The sequence below is a fragment of the Haemorhous mexicanus genome, chromosome 21, assembly GCF_027477595.1.
Source record: "Haemorhous mexicanus isolate bHaeMex1 chromosome 21, bHaeMex1.pri, whole genome shotgun sequence".
Classification (NCBI taxonomy): Eukaryota; Metazoa; Chordata; class Aves; order Passeriformes; family Fringillidae; genus Haemorhous; species Haemorhous mexicanus.
Window position 1 is genome coordinate 9,394,653 of NC_082361.1, and position 25,648 is coordinate 9,420,300.

Below are 25,648 nucleotides of genomic sequence, written 5' to 3' on the forward strand. Positions count from 1 at the left end.
AGTTTTAAAATATGTTGCAGGCATGGACCTCCTGCCAAGAAATCAACGAGGGATGTTTCTTTTTAATCAGATGTTTCCTTGGATTGCTACTATGAAAAAAAAAAAAAAAAAGAAGAGAGAGGGGAGGAAGTCACCCCAAAATAAAAAGGATTGCTTCTTCTTGGTAAAATACTGTTGGTTCTGGCCTCCACGCAGGTGAGCCATAGGCAGAGGCTGCCAAAAGAGACCCAGTGAGGAGGTGCCATGTGGCCACAGCCCTCTCCTCCCCTTCAGAAGTTCAGTCTTCAAGCAGCTCGGGCACCCCAGGCTTTGTGCCTTTTTCTTCTAAGAGCTACAAGCAGGGAGAGCTCCTTGGAGAATTTTCCAGAAACTTCACACTTAAAAAGCACAAACAAATCCTAAAAACCCAAAAAAAAAAAAAAAAAAAAAAACCAAAACCAAACCAACCCCAAGCAAGCCTCCCTACCCCAGGAGCCAAAGGAAAGGCACGAGGGAGCACAGCCTGAGGTTTGCCAGCAGTGCCCGAGGCCCTGGGAGCCCATGGAGCAGCCATCCCATCCCAGCAGGATGGGCACCCCAGCAGGATGGGTGATGCCAGCCCACCTGCACGGGCCGGCCACGCGCAGGAATAGCCAAAGAAATGAACAAACAACCCCGGCCATGCTTCCCCGGCCTCTGCTCCTCCTCTGCTCCTCCTCTCCTCTCCAAGGCCTCTCCTTCCCCGGCAGGAGCAGCCTGCCCTGCCAGGGCCTCGCCAGGCACGGGAGGTGGACGGACCCTGCGGTACCTGCGGGCAGCTGTTGTCTTCTTCTGGTGAAGACTCCAAGAGTTGCATATTCCAGATCCTCATGAGCAGTGATTCAGTTTCTGCTCATGTGATAAAGCTCCCTCTACAGAGTGAGCATGCCCAGAAGAGCCCATTTCACTGCTCCCTCCACTGCAGCCATTTCACAGAGAACCTGCCGGCTCCAGGGCGTCCATTGGAGCGCGATTATCCCGGGCATCCCGGGGACGCACCGGTAATGCAGATCATCTGTCAACTTTCTGACAGGGCGCCAGGCCTCAAAACTGATCACTCGCCTGAAAAAAAGAGAAAGCTTTTTAAACCAGAGTGCTGTCTCGTGGCCTTCAAGAGTAGCACTTGCCCGTGGGAAAAGGAGAGGCAGGAGGGACAGGGAGGGATGTGAGTGGCTTGGGGATGTCCCCGGGCTGATTTTGTTGTGCTTAACAAAGTGCCCGACCTCTGAGAGCTGGGATGAAGGCACATGGGTTAAACTGATGCAGTGAGCAGTGTCCAAGACTGTCTTCGAGATCCGAACTGCTGATCTGAAGGGAGATCATTTTCACTCTGGGGATTAATAACCTGACCTGGTACAACTGACTTTGAAAGGGTATCACAAACACAGTCATGGAAAAGCAGGGGGGCAATGGAATGAAGGGAAATCCTCATGGATCCATCATCATCCTCACCCTAATGAAGGGATAGTTCACTACGAGGCACACGAGCTCTAAGCTCAGCCTATGTCAAACCCTACAATACTGCTGGCCCCAGCCAGCAAGATAACAGAAGAAATTTTAACTTCAAAATAAAAGTAGTTTGTCTCTGTTCCACTTCACAATTAAGCATAAACTCTTGGCAACCTTCATATCTGCTCAGGCTCCCAGTAAAACTGCCAGAGCAGCTCGCAGGAACATCTGTAAGCAGAGCTCGGCTGGAAGGGATTCAAGGAAGACTGGCATTTATCGGAGGCAGGAGCAGGAGGCTGCTGGAGCCGGTGTCAGGCTGGAGAACCTCCCCCCGAGCAGGGGGAGGGCGGCCGGCAACCTCGGGGACGAGGCCAGAAGGAAGAGGAAACTCCGACATGGCCCCGTGGCACCACCCGTGTGCTCTTGGCCAAAGGAAAAACAGCTTTGCAGAGGAGGAGAGCACCAGAGAGAGCCCTCCTTAAGAGAGAGTTCTCCTTAAGAGTAGAAACTACAGTGGAGATAAGTGGAGTGAAATGTGTGACAGTGAGCTGGGGAGGGCAGCGAGCAGCCTGCACTGTAGGGAGGAACAAGCCATCCAAATCCGTGGGGAGCTTTGGAGGAGCCTGGGGATGATGTTTGCCCTGCCCCAGCATCAGGCCAGTCCAGGCCTCAGCACAGCACAGCAGCCACGGCCGGCTCTGCCAGGCTGGGAACATCCACAAGCCACGTTTCCTCCAGTCCCAGCTCTCTCTCACCACCGTGGCCAGGCACATTTGCAGAGCCGCAATAATTAAAGAAGCAAAGAGCTGCTACGGATCTTGGCTATGAGGATGTTGTTTTCCTCTCCACACTCTGGAGAAGTTTCACTACTAAACAGTTAAAACACACAAGGCTAAATCGAGATGATTGAAATTCATAGGCAAGGAGTATTTGAGGTGACAGTATAAAGAAAGGATCGCTCTTTCACCCACCGGCTTTTCATTTGATGAATCTTAAGTTTTAATATACACAAAATGAGATTTTCCTGGCCTTTCTCTCAGTTGCTGAGAGGTGTAGAGGTAACTCATTTAAAGACAAATTCAAAAATCCCCAAACAAAAGCAACAAACCCCAGCTACACAGACCGAAGTTGCATTATCCACCGCATCAAAAGATTACTGTACTTCAAACCAAAGATGGCTTTAAAACAGTTGATGTGCTGCCCTTCCTTGCAGCATGAAATTACCAAGCTTTCATTAAAAGACCAGAAATAGAAACGAAGATATTAACAAAGGCAGTGTCAATGATCCACCACAGTCAACATTCCCTTTCTGAGATAAAATAACACCAGAGAACGGCGGCACAGCCACAGTCTCCCCACTGCATCTCCACACCAGACATGTTTTCACTGCTAAGGTTAAATATACACTGAGAGCAGATGCTACCAGAGACGCTTTTCACATCTCATGGCCATCCTTGAAAGCACTAAACACTGTTTAGAAACAAAAAGGAAAAAGCAGAGCTCATCAGGGCACTGCAGATGCTTCAACAACCAACTTGAGTAAAGCATCGATCAATCGTAGCAGCATCTCTGCCACGGGGGATGCTCGGGTGTCACTCAGTGAAACCTTACATTTCTGCCATCCAAAAGGAGCAGGAAGCTTCCAGGGCACAGCCATTGGCAGTGGGAGAGGTGTCTCCTGCCCAGGACCCCCCTGTTCCTCCTTGGCAGGGCTGGGTGCTGTGCACCAGCAGTCACAGTCCTCTTTGCAGGCTGGCTGTGGAAGAGGTTTTGCTGATGATGGAGGATGAGAGCAGGCCCAAGCCCCGAGAAGCTGTGGCCCTTTATTTAACCCAAGTGCCCTCCAGCAGCCTCCCCACCACAGCCAACACCCCCCTTTCCAAACATTCCTGCAGGGCCCACAGATTACAGGGTATTTTCACTGCACAGCTCTCCAGCCTCCCTTCTCTGACTGAAGGCTCAAGCACCCCTTTCAGAAATCCCACATTTTCAGGAGGAAGGGAGCAGCACAAACACCTTCCTTCACAAAGGACACCAGGTTCCTCAGGGCTCTTGCTTAATGACACCATTAAGTCCAGCATTTTCACAGCTCCCTTGCAGGGGAAGCCCAAGTGGGAGGCAAAGGGAGGTTTTTCTTTTTATAGGAAGAACAATATTTAGCTCTGCAAAATATAGAGGATTTTCCTTATTTCCTTTCTTCCATCAGGCTCCTCTTCTTGCAGACCCTCCAGCTGATCAAATCTGTTGCTCCCTTTCAGCCTCCTCAGAAGCAATCCCAAAAGCTGAAGGGACTTTAGGTATGAGATGAGCATTTGTGCTGGGATCCTGATTGCTTCTGCACTGCTATAAACCATTCTCCAGCTCCACCACAAGCTATTCAAACGTTCCTTCTGCTCTTCAACTGCTATATACAACATTTCTTAATCAGAATGTCCCAGAACACACTGGGTATCCATCCCCAGCACCCTTCAATGTCCACCTCCAGGCTCAGGTAACAGCTTTAAAAGAACAGGCAGCCATTAATGCATCTTTTGGAATCAGAGCTTTCCCCATCTTTCAAAACCTGGTTAATGTCCCTAAAGCTTTCAAGCCATCTCCCTTCCTCCCCCCTTTTCCCCAGCAGAGTTGAAAACTGTTTTTACTTAATAGGAAACAAGAAATGCTCCCTGGGATGCTGCATTGAGTAAATCATACATGCTAAAAAGGGAAAAAAAAATGGAAAAGAAAAAAGATCCTCTTGGACAGCAATTGAGATGTGAGCTCTCTGGGAGATGGTGCTATGTTTTGATAAGAGTATGTGTTGAATATTTCATTTACAGGGCAATCCTAGAACTTTATTTAGCTGCATATTGGCCAGACAGCTGTAATTTAGAACATACTGTATTCCTAACAGCTCCCAATTATAAATTCCTTCAGCTTTAACTTACAGTAACCACAGCTCCTTCTATTTTGGAGCTCTAAATCCACCATTTCTCCCCTTCAGCTATGGCATATCAAGAGCTACTAGAGTACAAACACAGCCTTATTGGAGAAGAGTCCTAAACCCAGCATTCTCTACCCCCAGCAGAGCGAGCAGGCTTCCAGCACACTCACTAATCCACAGACCAATGTTTTATTGGTTTATTTGGGGACAGTGGCCCCATTTGTCAGTGCAAAGCCATCCTGCAGTGCCCTGCCAGCAGCAGGCTGGGAAAATGGCTGTGCACATTCCATCCTCCTCCTGCTGCAACAAGCGCTGGAGATCCTGCCAGCAAGCCTCACATGTTCAGCATGGCCCTGTTCTTTGACCTCACACCTATTTTTTTTAAGGATTAAGGCACTGACATGAAAATAAGCAAGCTCTTCACTGGAGGAGAATCAGTGCTCCACGAAGCCTTTGTGTCTCTCCCCAGATCATGAGCTCCTGTGGAACAGTGCCTGTTGACGGCTCTCCCAGCCATCCTGCTGACTTTATCAAATTTCTGCAAGGAACAGAAGGAGCAGATGAACTCTGTAAAAACAAAGCTCCTGCCTCCATGCAAATATCCCTAGTTAAGAGGAGCAGAGAAATAGAGCGAGCATGATGTGTGTACGGAATTGGCTCCACAGACGCTGCTTCTCAGCAACTGCCATAAGGTGGCAGTGGGTCTTTAAGGCTACCTTACACCTTCCCACAGCACAATAGGAACGAGCACACCAGTGGGCTTCCAGCAGCTGAAACTGATTAAGTCAAATTTCCTCATCAAGGGAACCAGGCCCTACATGCAAACTTGGGGCTGAGATCACCTCCACTGCCAGAGTCACACAAGGAGGAAAAGCCACGGGGATGAATTCTGCAAAGCCATAAAGGCAGCCCCCATCTGAGCCAAAGAAAATCAACCCCTTTTCCCTCTCGCTGTACAATCAAATGCTGGTTGTTTTACAGAAACACTTCTCTTTGTGCATTCATCCAGCCATAAACAAGCCAGTGACCATTAAAGAGTAGGAGAAGTTCTGCCTGGCCAGCAAGCTGGGCTCCAGCAGGATTTTATGCAGGGAACATAAAAGCCAGCCCAGTAAGCAAGCTGGTCACCAGCTCAGCACTGGGCTGATGTAGCAAAACAGGCCCAGAAAGCACCGAGGAAGAGTTGGGTTCACAAGAAAGATGGAACCAGGCAATAAACAGGCAAATTACTTTAGGTAATGAAGTGACTCGTCATGCAGAATGCCCATCACCTGGGACACAGCAATAAAATCAAATCTATGCCAGTCACCCCCTGAACTGTGCTGTGAAAAGTGGCCAGAGGTGCCTTGAAGGAAGAGCTGATCTACCTTACTGCACGCAGCCCATGATCACAGAGATTTCTGCTCAGAAAGTCAAACACAACAACTCTGTACCACCCAAGGATTCCCAGTGCTGACAGAGCAAACCCCTCGCCTTACCTGTACCTACAGCCAGGCTGGAACATGGGTGGGTCCCCCCATGTGTGAGGGGACAGGTCAGAGAGAGCTGAGTCCCCCTGCTCCACACAACCAGAGCTCCCCCACACCTCACTAAAACAAACATCCAGAGCCAATGTAAATGTTTTATTGGCACCTCACCACGCAGCGTGCTTGTACAACAACTGGAGTCAATCGGCTCATGCAGCACATACCTGCTGGTGCTTACACATTCCTTGTAAAAAGCTGGCAACTACGGGGGAAAGCCAAGAGCCCAACTGAGCACAACTCACACTGCCTTCCCCCAAAACCAATCACCAACACGTTAAACCCCTGCAAGAAGCACAGAAAAATGTCTCAGCTGAAGGAATAAACGTGCATATTCCCTCCTCTCCATGCCACTTTGGAGGACCTGATGTGGCAAGGTTTGTTTGCCATCACTAGAATGCAAAATAAGTCTGAAAGAGGGGAGGTGAGTTTAGCATTCTTCCACCCTCCCACAATCCCAGACGGATCTGGAGCAGGTCTGAGCCCTGCAAGGCTCCCCATTAATAACAATTAGCGCCCGAGCCCACGATGAGATGAGACGCAATCACGTGCCTGCCAATATGAAGGCTCAGCCCTGGCTGCAGCCCCTGCCTGCTGTCACCTCGTGTCATCACCCTGACATTGCACAGGTCCCTTCTCCACGCCGGCCAGCAAAGGTCAGGATTCCAAACCCCTCCCCGCGGATCCGCAGGAAGCGTTTGAAGCCATCTCGTGTCAGTGGTTTAACTGCGCTGCTTTTGAATCAATTCCAACAGTTTGCACTCCATCCGGCCTCCTGGCTGCCCCAGCCCAGGGGCACGGCAAGGAACCCATGGATTTGCCCTACCTCCATCCTGGCTGCGAGTCCCTCCAGGTCCTGACTCCAGGCCTATCCCTCCTCCAGCCACAAATCCATCTCACTCCATGGGTGCAGCCTCCACCCCGGAGCATGCTCAGTACGGGCTGATCTTCAGCCATTTCAGAGCTTTAATGAAATGTAAGCATAAGGAAGTGTCATTAGCAAAAAAAAAAAAAAAAAGAAAAAAAAGGGGGAAAAAAAAAAAAAGGTGCAGGATTCATCCTGATCTGGCCAACCTTCCTCTTCCCATCCTCTTGTCAAGGAGGCAAAGCTCTCGCTGTGAGGATCGCAGGCATTTTTAGGCAGCAAGCCACTCGTTTTAGAACAAAAGCAAGGAAAATCCTGTCTCAGGCAAGCCTTGTGCAAAAGGAGCATTTCCCAGTGACATTCAAACCAGCCAATTTGTCACTCTGGGCCTTCCACAAATTACAATATTTTCATGAAATACCATTAATATTATTTTTTCCCTCAACAGGCTTCAAGCAAGGCTTTTAGCTGGCAATGCAAATAGTGCTTCCCAGCCATCTTAAAGCTAAAACTACCCCAGTCTGCCCTGAACTCCTTGAAGGTTATTTTAACTCCATTTGCAAGGAAGTTAAACAGCAGGATGAAAGAGAAGGAAAGAGACTGCAGTGTAACACACTTCATGCTACGCTCTCCTAAGGACCTGAATTTTAAGAGAGGTTTGTTTTTCACTTATCAGCCCTGAAATTCCTCCATCATTGCCTTGTCCCCTCAATGCAATAGGACTGTTTCAATGAAGAATTAATAGAGGATTTTTTTTACATCCTTCCTAGGTTTACAAACAACAAAATATGAAAGACACACATTGTTGGAGCACACTTGGGGAATAAAGCCCTGCATGCTCTGAATGATAGGCACATGGAGCTTGACTATTCCTTAAAAACTTGTATTTCCCCACATACTCTTTGCATATCCCCTGCAGATCCCTCCCAGCTCACTGAACTACCCCAGAAAGCAAAGACAGTAGGTAAAAGTAAAGCTTTGCCAGGGCAAAAATTGGTCATTCAATCCCAACAAAGTTGCAACGTATATATCCTGTTCCTCTTGTTGGGCCCAGGCCAAAACCAACTCTGGATGCTGAAATCCGTGAATTGTGTGTGCTCTGCCGAGTGGTGTTCGCTTCCGTGGAACACAAGCACTGTCTGCTCCAGAGCTGGAGTTGGAGGAAAATTCAAAAATAAAACCAGTGACATTATCGACACAGCATTTCAGGAAACACCAGGGTGGCAGCTGAACACCAAACCAGCTTTTTTCCCGAACAGAACTTCCAAGGGAATCACAACAACGCTACAGCCGTTCTGTACAACGCCACAAGCCAAGATTTTCATCAGGCCCCGGCACATCTGTGCCAGATGCACTACACAAACAACTCAGGATGTTGTTCCCTCACCCCTTCTCTCCTAAATCCAGCCCAGTCCTCAACACCAAGCCACAGCTTTTTAGCAAATTCTTTGGGCCCTCGGGAGTGCCAGGCAGCCTGGCACGCCAAGCGCTGGCGAGCTGCTTTGTACTAAAATATTTTTAGAGCAAAAACATTTGGTAAAGTGACCCAGGATACACCACACTACTCCAGTGTGCTGAGCTCTGCTCAGACCTCTCCTCCTGCTGAAGGATGTCACCAAAGGCCATTTGGCCCCAGGCTGTCCCCTCCATCCGGGCCCAGATCAATTCCTCCACGCCACACTGGGCAATCCCAGACACCGCCCAGTGCCTTCATTAAGCACAGATTGATAAACCCTGCCAACAAATTCTATTCCCATCCTCTGCCTTGCCTGGAAATTGGAGGTAGTTTAAAAATAATATTCAGACCATAAAATCCCGAGGCATGTCTGTTGAATCGAGCGGTGTTTGCATCTCGCACAGCTCAAGCATGTCAAATTTGTTTCCTTGGAAACAAAGACCAATTTGCAAGCATTGCTTTCTTCCCTTTTTTTTATTTTATGTAACGAAGACATCCATACCTTCAGCTCTTGCTGATACAAAGGAATTAAAGCAGATTCACCTACCAACAGGGTTCATAAGATAATTATTAATGGATTTCACTAATGAACCATTGGTTTGCTGCACTAAGGGAAACCCAGAGCACGTTATTATTTAAAAATCCCATTTTCCCTCAATGGATGCACACTCAAGGCATAGCATTTATATTTTCTCCTTGGGGACAGGTAGAGAAAAACAGCAAAACCCAGAGAGATTTCCCTACCCTGGGCTAGAGGTGTCGGGTCCAGCGGAGGAGCAGGAAATCCTGTCCTGCTCCTGCCACACCATTCCAAAGGACACACAGCTCAAACACACCTGCCTCCAACACAGGCTGAAGAGTCAACAAAAGCTTCATAAAAAGCAAAAGTGATAACATCTTGTAGATAGGTTTTGGCAGTTTTAAGCCCATCTTTTCCCCAAAACACGCAGTAGGGAAGTTGGGAAGCCAGACCTTCTGTGCAGCCATAACTCTTCTCCCAGACCCATCCCACCTCCCAGGGAAGGCAGTAAATCCTAAAGCAACAACACACAACCTCTCTGTGAGGGCATGAAACAGGAGGGAGGGCAGAAGTGTCAGAGCTGGGTTATCCACAGGCTCATTTACAAAGGGAGTCAGAGCCCCCAGCCTCCAGAGCCTCTGTCAGGAGCTCAGCACCCTCACAAATCCATCAGACACGGTGAAAAACCAACACATGAGAACAGCAAATAAAATGATGGCTCCTCAAACACAGCCTCCCTGAGGCCTGCTCAGCACAGAGGTCATTCCCAGCACCCAGCTGAGGCTGGGTTACAATCTCTGTCAGAGAAGGTCACCTTCACATCCAAGGGAACAGAGCTCCAAACTTCTGCTCCTGTTAGGATCACTGCACAGAAAAAGCCACAGGAGCTGCACAGACAGGAGGTGACAGGAGCAAGAAACCCCTCCTTCCTCCACACAAGGGACAAAGCTCCACCATTCCTGGTCCCTGGAGAGTCCCAGAGTTGTTACTGGAGCCAATGGCCAGCACTAAATCTGATATTACTGTGGATGCTTCACACTTCAGGCCTTGGACTCCAACATTCCAGGTATTCCAAAGGGGCACCAAGCTTGGCAATGCCACTTTGCTGACAGAGCAGCCTTGCTCTGCTCTTCAACAAGCTCACAGTAGGACCAATCACCTGGAGGGCCATCTGTAAACAAAAAGCACCCATAAAACCCCTAAACCCTGCAAATGTCCAGCAGAACTCCCACAGGGTCTCACCCTCGAGCTTGAAAAATTAACTTTTTTTTCAGTACATTCACTGAAAAGCACTCAGCACTGAGAGCTCTCAGCACCACCAGCTCAAGGTTCCAATCTTGCTGCTGTCAAGGAATCCTGGAAACAAATCCCCCAGACTGCCAACAACGTGCACCCTTCCCCAAGTACTGTAATTGCTAAATTTGATTCCAACCAGTGCCACAGTCTGAAGGAGTTTTGGAGACTGTTGAATGAATTCTGGGGGAAGACCAAGAAAAGCCATCTAGTTCTTCCTGATGAAAAGCAGAGCAAATACTGAAAAACATCTAAACATCCCCAGGTAAAAAAGAACCTGATAGATACATGGTGATTTGCTAAGAGATACTGTAACAATAATTAGGACTTCATAAAGCAATTTATAATAAAAGATGGAACTAGTAGGGAATATTAATGTATCCACTTTTGCAGATGGGAAAATCAAGGTTTTGAGAATTAACTGCCAAAAATTTCTGGATTAGCCATTCACAAATGTATGGAGCAGAGGAACAGGGTACAGGAGAACTCAAAGTGAAGTCATGCTCAGCTGCTGATTTACTGAGTCACCTCAACTGAACAAGCTGGGCCAGCAAGGAATGTGTTTGGACAGCCCATAAGAGCTGAGTCAAATTTAAATTCCACGGAAGTCTGAGCACCTCAAGCTCCCTTCAAGAAAATCCTCCATTATTTAAAAGCAACCAGAAACGCCCAAACCACATGATGTATGCAACAAACACATCAGCATTTTCTCCCTCTCTCTGATATTTCCTTAACCAACATTTTTGGAGGGGAGGAGAAATATTTATGCAGAACAGTGACCATGCAATCACTGAGGAGCTCTTTATGCCCATTGCCAAGTTTGAAAGGGGGTGGATGCCATGTGAGTGAATCTGTGACACCAGGACACAGGCCAGACTCATAAAAGGAGTCAGACACATTGGAATCAACCAACAGGAGCAATAAATTCTGAGAAGTTCCTTAGAAATGTTTTGTCAGATTACTGGGTGCAAGTCAAGGCCCCTGGGACAAGGGCATGAGCTCTGTTATGGGGGTTTAATGCAGATGCCTGAAACACATGGCAAAGGCTTGGGTGAAAAGATGGGATCACACAAAAGGAAATGTGGAAATAGAGGGAGGTGACACCATTTCCTATCAATTTAACTATTGCAGGTGTGGGAGGGACAATGAGCTGATGGATGCTGAGAGCCCCAGGTGTGTCTGGAGACCTCGGAACTCAGGTTTGAATTTGGGGTGACATTCATGGGATTTATTTTAATATCCAAAGAACTAAACCATCCTATTTGCTTGGGCTCCCAGAGCCACAACACCACAGCCTTGCTGTATTCTGGAGAACAGAGACAAGGACAATCTGTGGAGCTCCAGGCTAAGACTGACAAGCTCATTGTGATGCTTCCCCACAGGAAAGCTCTGTGGAATAAAAAAATTAATTTTAAATCAAGAGTCACACACTGATTTTGTGTGGCCAGTTCAGGTAAAGTTTTTCAAATCTATTTTTAGAATCACAGATCCTCCTGAGCTGGGAGGGACTGAAGGGATCCCCCAGCCCAGCCCCTGGCCCAGACCCCACCAGCCCCACCCTGGGCATCCCTGGCATCTCTGTCCAAAGGCTCCTGGAGCTCTGGCAGCCTCGGGGCTGTGCCCATTCCCTGGGGAGCCTGGGCAGTGCCAGCACCCTCTGGGGGAAGAACCTTGCCCTGAGCTCCAGCCTGAAGCTCTCCTGACACAGCTCCACACCATTCTTCTAGAAACATCTCCTCCCCATGTACAGACACGACAGCAAGAGGCAAATGGTCAGTACACTTTAAAATTAGGCAGTGGTTTCACAACAAAAATTAAACCACTATTTCAAAAATAACTTCCCTCCAATTCTCCCCCCTTCCCACCCCCTCTATAAAACCCATTCATTTGCCTCACAAGGAGGCACAGAGCTTCATTTTGTGAACATTTTAAACCGAAAGACTCAAAATACAGTGAAACACTAGGAAGGAAAAAACCAAATAAACCACAAAATGCTGCAATAACAAGCAGCCCTCAGAGCTGTGAACCAGAGATTGGGAAAGATGAACCCTGCAGAATGTCTGCCCAGCAGCCCCTCTCCCCCTCTGCCCACTCTTGGCCACAGGAACCAGAATCTGTTTGGGAGGCAAAGCAAGGGAAGGTAGGATTCCACCAGAGAGAAGTTCTGCACACTGAGAAAAAGACCATTTGCACTGTATTTGTTACACAAGAAATAGAAAAGGGCTGTACAGTGCCCAGACCCTCCCTCCCTGTGCTGATCTGAATTCAAATGTTCATCAATAGTATGATGGAAGTTTCTCCTCCACTCTGATACAGCCTCACCCCAGAGGAAAAACAAGCAGAAGTCATTGCTTCTGGTTCAGTGATAATGTATAAAATAAAATAAAATAAAATAAAATATAAAATAAAATAAAATAAAATAAAATAAAGTAAAGTAAAGTAAAGTAAAGTAAAGTAAAGTAAAATAAAATAAAATAAAATATAAAATAAGGATAAAAAATAAATCCTGAGTATTTCTCTTCTGCAACAGGAAGCCAAACACCAGCCTTGATCACTCCTGAGCTCCAGTTAAACAAACTCAAGGACTGCTGGAGTCAGCTTCCCTTCCTCCAGCAGTTTTGTAAGACATTAACTTGGTAGCTGAAAGCTCTGGAGTTGCACAGGAAACTTTTCAGCAGCTGGATCACAACCTCAGAGCCAGGCCCAGAGCAGTGCACCAAGGCAGCTTCAGTGATGACTCTGCTGCACTTGGGCAATGGAGCTGCAGCAGGTTTCATGCAAAAGCCAAGAAAATCCAGCCAGGGGGCAGAACATGGCCCTCCAAAGAATTCCTGCAGGATTCCGTGCCCATGAGCAGCTGAGAGTACAGAGCCAGGCCCCAGGAGCAGGGGGGGATCTCCATGGGATCACCACAGCACATTCCCTACAGCCAAAGCCTGCAGGATGATCCTTCAGACCCAGAGTGGAGCCCAGAGCTGCTGCACCACCTGGCAAACATCACTCAGCTTTCAGTGCCTCCCTGGTGTGTTCAGCTCTCAGCACACACCCCATGGGAGCTGTGCCTCTGGACTGGGAGAGCACTGGGAGCCACAGGCAGGGACAGGGCTGGCTCAGGCCCCTCCTGAGCAATCCCACCCATGGGAAAGCTCCCAAACAGAAGTGCCCTCATTTAGGCTTGGTGATACAGTGTTCCAAAGCAAAGCCCCTGAGCAACTCAAATCCTTCATGATCAGTTCCCTCCATGTGCACCCTGCCCCTTTCTCCCATCCACAAGGCACTGGCAGCCCCAAGGGGACAGAGAGGGACCTTCCAGCCAGCCCTGGGACAGCTGTCCTGTCCCCTCCTCCCTGGATCAGGTCTGTCAGCAGGCACCTGAGATAACCACAAATGCTTCTGAGCTTTGAGCACAACATTCCCATCCTAGCAGCAGAACTGCTCCGTGGCATTCTTCCATTTTTCCTTTAAGGAAGGAGGAGGGAAAGCCCCACTCAGATCATGATAACAACATCAGCCAGGTGGATATAAAGGGAATATCAGACACTGCCACCACCACTGCCCTACCTCTGATATTCCCCCTTCCTGAAATGTGGAAAACCTGCAAGGCTGGATATGTACAGGTCAATATTCTGTGACCTGCCTGGAGCACCAATATTTTTTTTTCCTAAGTCCTTTTTAGAAGGAACAGAGTTAAGGATCAACTCTAAAGCAGCCCAAAGTGCCTGTCATTTCAAACTGCATCTCTCCACACAGAAAAAAGCACTGCAGAAGGTCCTGTAAAGCCCTGCATATCCCTCTATGAATCTAAACATGCCCCATTCCCAAGGGGAAGGAATGGATATCATAAATCAAAGTTGGGAGGCTGCATCCACTGCAATGCACAAGCAGAAAACCCACAAGTACACACAAATCTTCCTGCAACAGCATCATCTGAGCACACCAGCCTAAATAACTGCCAGGTGTTTATACAGCAGGACTAACTGCAGGGAGGGAAGGAACCCACTCCAGTGATTCAAGGGATTCCCATCCATTTGTTTTTCCCAGGTTCTCACACCTCATTTCAATCCCAGCAATGCTGCCTTGCACTCAGCAGCTGACTTCACCTTCAGTCTGCTTGGGAAGAAGGAAGGTTGTTGCCATCATTTTGTTTTAAAGAGCTACTTCCCATGGATCCAGCTGTGCTGATTTGCACAGCTGCATTGCAACAAGATCCTTCCACAATTAAGGTCAACTCAGCCTGTATCTCATTGAAAAATTCATCCAATATTTTGTCATGTGTTTTTCTAGAGGTGAAAGCCAAATTCTTCAGGAAGAACCAAACTCCACCGAGCTTGGGCCTTCCAGACTTACCATGACACAAAATCTACCCAAGCACAACTCATTCCTTTCTTGACACATATCTGAGAATTAAATGGAGGCTCTGTCTTCACTGCAAAAGCCACGTCTGTGCTGAAACAGCTACCTGAAGATGGGTTACAGGAAGGTTGATATTACCTTGATTTGCTAGGAAGGATCAAATTGAAAATTAACTTAAATTGGCTCTCAAGGTGAAAGCATCCTTTGTTGTGTTTGCACTGGGCAGCAGTGCTGGAATAGCCACCTGAACACCACACTTTTGGCACTGGGCACAGTGCAAGACTGTGACAAAACCATAAAACAAGTGTGGGACACCAACTTACACAGGTTCTTCATCCAGGCAGTTGTGCTCCATTTCCTCTCCCTTCAACCATTCAGGGTTTGTGGGACACCTTCAAACCCAGGTTTCTCAGCCTGGTAGAGCCCTGTCCTCTCCAGCCTCTCTGAGATGCTCCCCGTGGAGAAAGGAAGGGCCAGTCCTTCCCACCCATCCATTCAGGGCTCAGGGAACTCCCTTGGATCACTTTTTAGTCCTTGGCCTGAAGGAGAATTAAAGGAAATCTCCTGCAGCCGCTGCAGACACAACAAGAAGCATTTGCCTCCCAATCCTCTGCCATCCCCACCTGTTTCCCACCTTCCCACCTCCATCCCCTAGTGCCTCCCTTGGAAGGTTTTTGGGTAAGTTTTGCCTGTTTGCAGTTGTTCATTGCACTGATGCCCAGTCCCTCAGAGTTCAAAACTCTCTTGTGTTTCAAAACTCTCTTCCCATATTTTTAAGTCCTGTGTTTTCTCACACTTCTGTTTCTAATTTATTCTCTCCATCCCACTTCTTTCTCTCTAATTCTTTCATACTCTCCTGTTGGGGCAGGTTCAAAAACAAGGACCCTGCTGCTGCTTGCTTCAAGGTACAGGCAGCAAAAAGGCTTAAATGCCTTAATTTCAGACTTAAATTTTTTCTACAAGCTTAGCCTAACATGTCCTGCCCAGCTAATGATGCTTCTCTATAAAGCACATATTGCATCCTGTCAGGAAATTCAGTTTTGAAGCAGTTGCCCCTATCCCACATGGAGGATGAAGTGTTAAGCAAGTATTAGTGCAGCAAAACCAGGAACCCAACTTAAAGACAAAGAGAAAGATTCCTCTGCAGCAAACAATAAAAGAAAAGCAGGTGGGTAAAACAAGGGGTGACACTGACACCTCCCCTTGCTCCCCACAGCCCAATGAGTGCCCCAGGTGCCCCCCTTTAAAAAAACCCAGGTTTTACTGCTTCCTCAAACCCCCCAAAGTTCATAGAATCATTAAGGTCAGAAAAGTCCTCCAAGACCATCAAGTCCCAACAAGACCATCAAGTCCAGCCCTGTCAAGGCCACCACTAATCCACATCCCCAAGTTTTTGGGGACACAAGTTTTTGAACACTTCCAGGGCAGCCTGTTCCAATTCTTGGCAACCCTGAAGAAATATTTCCAAGAGGAAATTCCTGCTGTGCCCACCCTGAGCCTGCCCTGGTCCAGCCTGAGCCGTTCCCTCTCCTCCTGTCCCTGTTCCCTGGAGCACAGCCCAACCCCCCCATCTGTCCCCTCCTGTCAGGAGTTGTGCAGAGCCACAAGGTCCCCCCTGAGCCTCCTTTGCTCCAGGCTGAGCCCCTTCCCAGCTCCCTCAGCCTCTCCTGGAGCTCCAGCACCTTCCCTGGACGCACTCCGTTCCCTCAGTGCTGGTGGGACCCTCCAATGGTGCATTACAGAAAACCCAGCCAAAATTTGGATTGCTGCTGGTTCCCTCCCCACTCTGGAGCTCTGCCTGCCCTCCCCAGTGCTCCCATTTGCTTTTGCAGAAGACATTTTCAGCAATGACCCCATTGCACTGTGCCTCCTACTTTCCCTTGCTTTCTTCCATCATGAATCATTTACCATCCCAATTTATCATCAGATAGTTTTATATATATACATATAGCTTGATTTTTTATACATATATATAACTTTGCATATGCTTGAAATTAAAAGAATAAAGAAAACTGCACTGAACTTCAGGGTTTGGAGGTTTTTTTTAAAAAAAAACAAAAAAAACAAAGCTGCAAAACTATCCCACAGAAAAGTATGAACTTTGTACTAAAAAGGGAAAGTCAAACCTGGTTGAATTTTGAGCCTACCAACCTCCTACCCTTTTGATGTCTGACAACAAAGAGGTGTGAATGCTATCAAATCACACACAGGTACAGGCAGAACCATCCTGCTCTGGGCTCCTGTTGATGCAGCACAAGCTGCCATGCAATTCAAAAAGCCCCAAAACCAGAGACTTTAGAAAACCTGCCCATACACCCCAGTCCCCTCATTTTTAACTTCAAACAAGGGTTACAAAGCACCAGTGCAGAATTGCTTTGGCAATGTGTCAGATTTTGAATCAAACAGCTCCTCCTGCCCCATTAGAAACCCTCCCACAGGGATATTTTCTAGATCCCATGTATTATGAACGTGTCCCAGGGCACAGGCAGAGTTTCATGGCTCTCTGTGCCACCCACTCCCACATTCCCAACTGCAAATTCCCTCCTTAGCAGGGCTGCATTAAAGCAGGGAGAAGGACCTGCCTTACCATGGGGCAATTAACAACCTGGGGGGAAATCAAGAGGAAATAGATAGGAAATTAAAAAAAAAAAAAGAAATAAAAGTAGAATTAAATTTAAAATAAATAAAAATTTAAAATTAAAATTAAAAATAATTAAATTTAAAAATAAATAATAAATAAAATAAATAGGAAATAAATCCTCAGCAAGCCAAAGTGTCCTTGCAATCCATGGCCTTCCCTGCTGGGAAGGAGCCCTCCAGCCACAGCACTTTTAGAGCACAGAGGCTCCATCCTGGCAGAGCCACCAGCACAGGGATAAAGCAACCAGCAGCCAGGCAAGTTCAGAGGTGTTTTGTCCTAGGAAATCCTCAGGAAACCCCAACAGAGCAAAGCATCAGCAGGAAAAACCTCTCAGGACAAGTGTGGGGTGACAATCCCTGTGGCCAGGTTGGGTTTTTACACTCCCAACAAGGACTCTGGGGTATGTCCACAAGCTCCAGAGTGTGGAAGGGGGTGAGGAGGATGCTCAGAGGGAGCAGCACCCTCCTGACACAGCATAAACCCATCCCCATGCCATGGTGGGATGGAGGAGCCAGGATGCTCACAGGCCTGGCAGGGGCAGGGAAGCAGCTTGAGAAGAGCAGGGACAGTTTTTAAGCACTCTTGATCATTCCTTGGAATAAAATATAAAAAAAAAAAAATTGTTCATCGAGCGATTAAAATGTGCAAACATTTTGCTTGGTGTTCCGACTGCCACATTTAATATTTCAAACAACATCCAGGCCAATATTGTTGCTTAATTTAACATAACTGGATCCTGAATGCATTTCTAACAGATTAAACCACAGAAATATCCACATGTTTTAATGAGGATTTGGCACTACTCAGAGCCAAACACATTTTAGCAATATTTTTGGACTCCAAATTCTTTCATAAGAAAAGAAAGCCCACTGGTAATGGAGCTGCATTCCCTACATTTCAAGCCTCTTTGGATTTATGTAAATTGAAAAACTGAAATATTTAGTGCCATTATAATTCAAGCAACATCTGGACAATTTTCTTTGCCTCGTAAAAGATTTCAGTCAGCTTTGCAGAGGCTCAGGCCATGTTGCTCAGCAGAATGGCTCCTTTTACATCTGCATGCTTCACTTCCATTCTGCAGTTTCTATGCCAACAAGCATTTGTAACTCTTTAAACAGCACATTTGGAACTGGGGGGAGATGGAAGATTGGAAATGTGATATAGATTTGTTTGTTTTGGGGGGTTCTGTTGATGGTATTTCCCTAAACCTAAATCACGTTGGTTTGGTTTTTCGGGGTTTTTTTTTTTCCCCTTATTTGAGCCCTGGAAACCTCAAAAAGGCCCAATAACCATCACTGCAGCCATGGCAACTCTTCCACCTGCTTCAAAATGCAGCAGTGACTTGGTTAGAGGGGATTGTTCAGTCAATTTGATGTATAAAGTGTATATATATATATATATATAAATATCTATTATAAATAGATGTAAAATGTGTGTGTATATATAAATATATATTCTCTCTCTCTAAAGACTCAGTAGCAAACACCACAAATTTAGGTGTCCATCTCCTACTGTAGAATCCAGGCCCTGTGAGAGTTTCCAAATCTCAAGGAAAAGTAAACAGAGAGAAGCAGCTACGACTGAACTGTAACTCAAAACCCAGCAGTTTGATTTTTAACCAGATTTTTGGAAGTAACTCCTCCCCTTCCTCCCCACCCCCAGTCCCAGACCTCCCAGATGGCTCAAATTTTATATTTAAAGCTCATGCTCAGCGCTGTGACATTACAGGTGCAAGGAGATAAAGGAAACCACAACCACAAAGAGGCACAATACAGCATTCAGAGCAAACAGTGATGACCTTGCAAAACTTGGGAGAAAAAAATGCAGATGCAGCCTAGATTGTGAATTCCTCTCCTCCTGAAGTTCCCCACAGGGCCAGGATGGAGCTGCCACCCTGGGATAGCAGCAAAGGTGCCCAAATAACCCCAGTCAGAGCAGGGCATGCCATGGACAGAGGGGAGAAGCTGTTCCCACCCAGAGGCAGGACAAGGAGGGGGCTTCCCGAGGGAGCTGCACAAGCAGGGAGCATCCACCAACACCTGCTCCTCAGCATTTTTATTATTTAGTACCAGGACAAGGGGGAATTGCCTCAAACTGGAAAGAGCAGGGCTGGATGGGATAGTGGGAATTAGGAATTGTTCCCTGGCAGGGTGGGCAGGCCCTGGCACAGGGTGCCCAGAGCAGCTGGGGCTGCCCCTGGATCCCTGGCAGTGCCCAAGGCCAGGCTGGACAGGGCTGGGAGCAGCCTGGGACAGTGGGAGGTGTCCCTGCCATGGCACTGGATGGGCTTTAAGGTCCCTTTTAACCCAAACCAGTCAGGGATTCTGTGATTTTCTTGTCCATGAGCTGCAGAGAATGGAAACAGAACCCACAGTGATCCTGCCAGTGCTGAACACTCATTTCCAGGCTCTGGGTAACAAGGGGGATCTGTCAGCCCCTTCACTGCACCTCCTGTGCAGATGTGACACTGCCCTGATGTGCTGGAAGGGGACAGGATGATGGAAATGCTGTGCAATAATCAATCCTAACCACAGGACCAAGAGAAAATCACAGAATCATTAAGGCTGGGAAACACCTCCAAGATCATCAAGTCCAACCACCCCCATGTTCACCATTAACCCATGTCCCCAAGTGCCACATCCACACGGGCTTTGAACACTTACAGGGATGGTGACTCCACCACTGCCCTGGGCAGTCCCTTCCAATGCCCAAATATGATCAACTTCTCATCCTTCAGCCAGACAGGACACAGAGAAAGGCAGCCTGGGTGCCCTTGGCCAAAGCAACATGTTTAACATGAACCAGCTCCTCCCTGCCCTGCACAGCCACAGACAGTGCAGCACATCAGACAACTCCTCTCAGCACCAGTCCAGGATTGATTTTTGCAAGAAGGGATCAGGATGAGATCCAGTAAAGGCAAAAACCCACTCAGGGAGGAGCAGGAGATGAAAGGACAAGATCATCAGTACTGTGGTGGGACTAGAAAAAGTAATTAATTTTCAAAAGCTGTTTTGTCAGGGGAGGGGTAACAGCCCCCAGGTCCCAACCACAGCTCCTGCTGCACAGAGCCATCCAAGAGCAGGAGCAAAGGCTACATCTGTGAAACTCCTGCCATTTGAAAGAAGCCTACAGGGCCACTGCCTGGCACATGGCATGCCTGCAGCACAAGGAAGGGCTCCTGCAAAAACAGAGCCATGAACGCTCACTTTTCCAGTCCTGGCCATGCCCTAGGAAGGGGCAGCTCCTCCTCTGGCTCTGCTCTGGCCTCTGGTGCTTCCTGCCATGATTTCCCAACCTTTGCCATTTCAAAAGTCCTTCTGGCAGCCACAGTGAGCATGGAGCTATTTCACAGCAGTGCATGGAGCCATTTCACAGCAGTGCTTGGAGCCATTTCACAGCAGTGCATGGAGCTATTTCACAGCAGTGCATGGAGCCATCTCACAGAAGTGCATGGAGCCATTTCACAGAAGTGCATGGAGCCATTTCACAGCAGTGCATGGAGCCATCTCACAGCAGTGCATGGAGCCATCTCACAGCAGTGCATGGAGCCATCTCACAGAAGTGCATGGAGCTATTTCACAGCAGTGCATGGAGCCATTTCACAGCAGTGCATGGAGCCATCTCACAGCAGTGCATAGAGCCATTTCACAGCAGTGCATGGAGCCATTTCACAGCAGTGCATGGAGCTATTTCACAGCAGTACATAGAGCCATCTCACAGCAGTGCATGGAGCCATTTCACAGCAGTGCGTGACTGATCCATCCAGGCTCCCTCCCCACATCGTGCACAGGGAGCTGCCACTGCCCACGGATCAGGGCCCTGCCTGCTGTAAATTGGAGCATTTTCACTTCCCTCAATGAACTGTATGGGTGTGTACTAGCTGGAAATACAGCTCCATCTGGGATTGAAGAGACTGAGCCGAAAATACTGAAATCAAGAGCAGCTTTTGACAGACAGGAGCTGGCCACAGGGGTGTGGTGTCTGGGATAACGCCTTGCACACCATGCACGAGCCAAAGGCACCAACAGCAAGAAAAAGCAAACCCTATCAGCTACAGAATGAACAAATCTGGGCAGGTTTCTGCTGCAGCCCACTCTTACACCTTCCCAAGACGTCTGAACAGGGAGAGGAGAGAGATCTCACCTATTAAGAGGAGGGAGAGTGATTTGAAATCAATGTTTGGCAAAATCCAAAAGTCTGTGGGGACTCGTGTTAATGAATTCCCCTGCTGGGTTCAGGATGTTTAAAGGAAAACAAAAGATTGCTGCATGCAGGGCAGAGCAGGTGAGACCTGGGGAGGTTGTTCACACAACTGGTTTTATATTCCCTAAGCTCACCCTAAGCAGGAGAGGTTCCCTGCCCTGTGCTCAGGGACACTCAGGTGATGAGCCACAGTGCTGGGTGGTGTTGAGAGGCCCCTGCTGTTCTCCTGCTTGGGATGGCAGCTCAAAAGTGGCTGGAAATGCAGCAGATGATCTCATGTGCTCCTCAGCTAATGTCAATGCCCAGGGGCCAGGGGTCCTTCCTGCCCAGCCTTCCCCCAGTGGGTCCCTTATGAGATTAGGCAGCGGCCAAACACGACAATTCACCATTAGCTGGCCTAAGTGCTACCGAGAGATCATGAAAACCAATTAACTCCTGCCCTTCTCCCTTCTGTGATGGATTACACTCTGCTCCTTCAGAGCAATTTCACAAGAGGGGAGAGGGAAACGTAGGAGAGACAGGAGGAATTTATTCCCAGGTGGTTTCTTGTGTGGACACACAAGAACTGCCTCGTGCCTGCAGCCACGCTGCCAGGTGAGCAACAAGCCCAGGTGTGGGTGGTGCCAGCAGCTTCTCCTGGATCCACATGGGATGAGCTCCACCTCCACTGTCCCTGGGCCTGGGAGCCCCACCTGATGTGCTTGTGGGGACATGAGTGACTGGGCAACAAGCCCTGGTCACTGCACAAGGCTCCGGGGTTGGCATACTGGGGTTTTCTCCTCACCCATCCTCAGGGTAAACTCCACTGGAAGCAGAACCATGCCCAGCTCCAGCTTTTTACCTATTTCCCAAAGCTTGCTGGGATAAGAGAGGAAAGCAAAGAGGAGATCCAGCACTGCCCTGATGCTGACCTGGAGCTGGAGCTCTGTCAGTGCTCCCACACCACCTTCCCCAGAGCAGCCCTGGGATGAAAAATAAATGTGTTGGGTGATAAAACACAGAACTCCCTTCTCCACCCAATGCACCCACCAAGGCACTCATTTAGCTCTGAGATTCATCACTGAATATTGCATCACTTTGGAGCCTTTTAAGGAAACATTAAAGCATTTCCCCACATTAATCAGGTAACTTTTTTTATAGCCATACAGAATTAAAAATAACCAAGATCCAGGTAGGTGTCAGTGAAAAACTCCAGCAGGGAAAATCCTCTCCCATCACACCTGGAAGGAAGGAAGTCCTTGCCCAGCTCCAGGCACTGGCTCTGCAGACAAACACAACCAGGCCCAATGACAACTCTTCCTTTAATGCTGGATAATTTTAGGACCTCAGCTACAGGCAGTCCATCTCTCTAGCAAAATCCTACCTAAGACTTGCACTGTCTACCACAGCAGGCTTGACCCCATTTTCACATGCAGAAGAAAAAAAAAAAAAAAACACAAAACCCCTCCTAATCCTACAGAACCAAGAGCAAATAACACTCTGGGACTGTGTGATACCACCCTATTAAATACAAACATGTTCCTACAGTAGCTCAATGATTTTAAGCATTCACCATCTTTTCATTTCAGTTTTAAGCACTTTGCCTGGCAACTGTCTGAAGGGCAAAACATTATGGAAATAGGAAGACAATTAATTTCCCTTTATTCTGGAAGAGAGGATTATTGGAAGAAATAAAATAATCAGCTTAAACAAGAGCACAATTCACAACTTCTGAAAAACAGAGGACAGGTTTCTTTCATTTTCCTTTCCATTTCCTAGGATGGAGGTTGCAAGGGAAGTGCAGAAGTTTTGGAGTTAACCTTGGACTGCTGACTCACAAATCACTGCCTCCATGCCTTCAGCAGGAGGAAGGCTGGCATTTCACTCTTAGAGCAACTTTATATATTTATTTAATATAGCAAATCAGGACAGCCCCCCAGAAAGATACAGAGGCCACTTCCCAATCTCATTTGGACCAGAGCTAAATCTGAAGCAGCCACTATTGAACACCAGCCTTTGGCAGCACCATAATTCATATGGTGAGGGGGGATCTGACACCCTGGGACACACATACATACATGAGTTAAGCTAAAGGTATTTCACTCCCAAAGCCCAGAGGGAGAAGGGGACAAATGGAAGAGAAGAGCTTTCAAGTTCATATTAGCAAGAGATGAAATTATTTACTGAGAAAAATTTGGGTTATCTTGGTAAGAACCGTAGAGTTCTTTCTGCAGAACTCCTCTACTTAGCAGAAGGAGTTATAAAAATAGAATGGAAAGTGTGGTTCAAGGTTGCTACAGCCTCCAAAAGAAACAGAGATAATAGATGGAGGCACAGATACCCAGGAACACTAAGGACTGTAGAAGTACTGAGAAATCAAATTGATGATCTGGAAAATAGCAGAAGATTAAGAATGATCAGGTTCGTGGGGGCTCCTGAAGGAGCAGAAGCAGGAAAGGCAGACTTCCAGTTTGCAATGGATTGTCAGGAGGTGGGGGATGAATAATCCCCTCAGTCCAGGGGTGTGGGTGAGCCATGTCCCCACACAGGACAGTTCTCCAGTGCTCCACATCCCCAAGGGAAGGATCTTCTGCATCCAGGAGCCCATCCAGGAGTGTTTCTGGCAGCTCACAGATCTGAGCCTGGTTCCAGGATCCAGCACTGTCTCCCTCCAGCAGGAATGGCTCAAACTCTCCCTGTCCTTCCTCCAGTCACAAACTCCTGGTGCCCTGGCACAGCCACATCCCAGCAGCTGAAGGAAGAGTTCCTGCCCATCCCAGCAGCCTGTGGGAACAGGGAACAGCCATTTCCCATTCCCTCTGCTTCTCCTCCAGCTGCTGAGCACTGTGGCAGCAAGTAGGTCACAGACCAGACGGCTCCTGAAGAATCACCTGCAGTTTGTTTCCTCTCCCTTTGTCTGCCTTCTTGGGTTTCTAGGAGCCACAAAATCACTTCACCACCACCTTCAAACCCCATCCATCCATCCATCTATCCATCCATCCATCCACCATTCCAGACCTCTCCCTACAGCCCTGTCTCCTGCCTTTCTGCTCTCTCCCAGCTGTTCAACTCCACCTTTTCCTGCAGGATTTTTCTTCCATCTTTCCCTTCCCACAACCATATTTTTCCCAGCATGAGGTACCCCTTGCACTGCTTCTCTTATGCTCACAACCCTGGATGTCCTCTGTGCTGGTCAATGCACTAAACCCCTCAACGGGAATGGAGTTCTTCTATAATTCCACAGCTGGGTTAAAAATCACAGCTCTTTCCCCTGTGTCTGTAACTTCACTCACTAATCCTCAGGGAAAAGGGGGGTAAGGAGTCCCCTTTGCCAGCTGGTGCTTTCAGGTTTCCTCAGGTCCTCTCTCCGTGCAGGGCTCCATCAGCTCCAAGGAGCACAGGCTGCCCCAAGACCCTTCCCTGCTTCACTCAGGAGCCTTTGGGCAGGAACAGCACTGCCAAGGGACACAAAACAAGGATGCAGCAGCAAGGACAGAGCCCAGGGTGTTAAGGAAGCCAAAATTCAGCCATAAATTTGATTTCAAAATGGCCAGGAAGGCAGGAGAGCAGGAGGTAAAACTCCTCTGAAGGTGGAGCAATGCTGTGTGTGACAGCAAACCCTCCCACAGAGCATCACCACAGAGAGGATTCACCACAGCAAATAATTACAGGGCTCCTGTCACAATATCTGCTCTTAAAGGCATTGCCAGTTGAGTCCAGGCTGGCTGAAGCAGTTAGGAGGGAGAGAAGCAAAGCCACCAGGCTTTGAAGTGGTCACCATTTGGTTATTAAAGACCAGGACCTGCATGCTGTGTCTATCCAGCAGTTCCTTCTCCTCCCTGGGATTGCCAAGGCTGCAGGAGGGTTTTCAGATACACCTGCAGGATTCAGTTCCATCTTTTTCTTTCTGGTTTGAATACAGTCCTGGGCTGATATGATAGCAAAAAGGTGAGCAAGTCCCAAATTCAGGTTTCTGTTCCTCCACTGAAGAAAGCTGTGCTGGTGGAAAAAGAGACAAAACTGGCCACACAGGCAGAATTGTTCACACAAATCTAAAGACAGGAATGTACAAATTTAAGCAATGAATCCTCCTGCAAAGTCCAAGTCACCCATCTCAAAGAAAGCATCCAGGAGTCTCTGCCCTGCATGCAAATCCAACACCCTGCACAGGACACAGCTCCATGGGATGAAGGATCTCCCTCAGCTCAGCCACACCTGAGTGCTCAGGGTTTGCAAGGAGAGAGAGGTGCCCCCTCCATGGGAACTCCCAGAAGGGACCTGCAGACCCCTCTGGCAGAGCCCAAGAACAAACCCACAAACTGAAATTACATTTGGTTGTAGCTACTGTTTCCCTTCCAGACTGACCAGTTCCAGGGCCTGCTGGAAAGGAGCTGAATGTCTCCCTGGAAGAGAGGAGCCCTGCAC

At 48.0% G+C, this 25,648-nt stretch overlaps 1 protein-coding gene across 9 annotated transcripts in view; it reads right to left on the bottom strand.

The window, feature by feature from the left end:
• The window catches only part of EHMT1 (euchromatic histone lysine methyltransferase 1), a 120,456-nt gene that overhangs the window by 72,418 nt on the left and 22,390 nt on the right, over positions 1-25,648 (bottom strand). Inside the window, exon 2 of one of the 9 annotated variants that reach the window (XM_059865507.1) lies at positions 788-1,080. The exons of 7 other annotated variants lie outside the window; for them this stretch is intronic. In XM_059865507.1, coding sequence (XP_059721490.1) covers positions 788-850 — 63 coding nt within the window. In that variant the 5' untranslated portion in view covers positions 851-1,080. Of the gene's footprint in view, positions 1-787; positions 1,081-6,739; positions 6,819-25,648 lie in introns of those variants that run through there. One more of the 9 variants, XM_059865511.1, reaches the window with a different exon arrangement.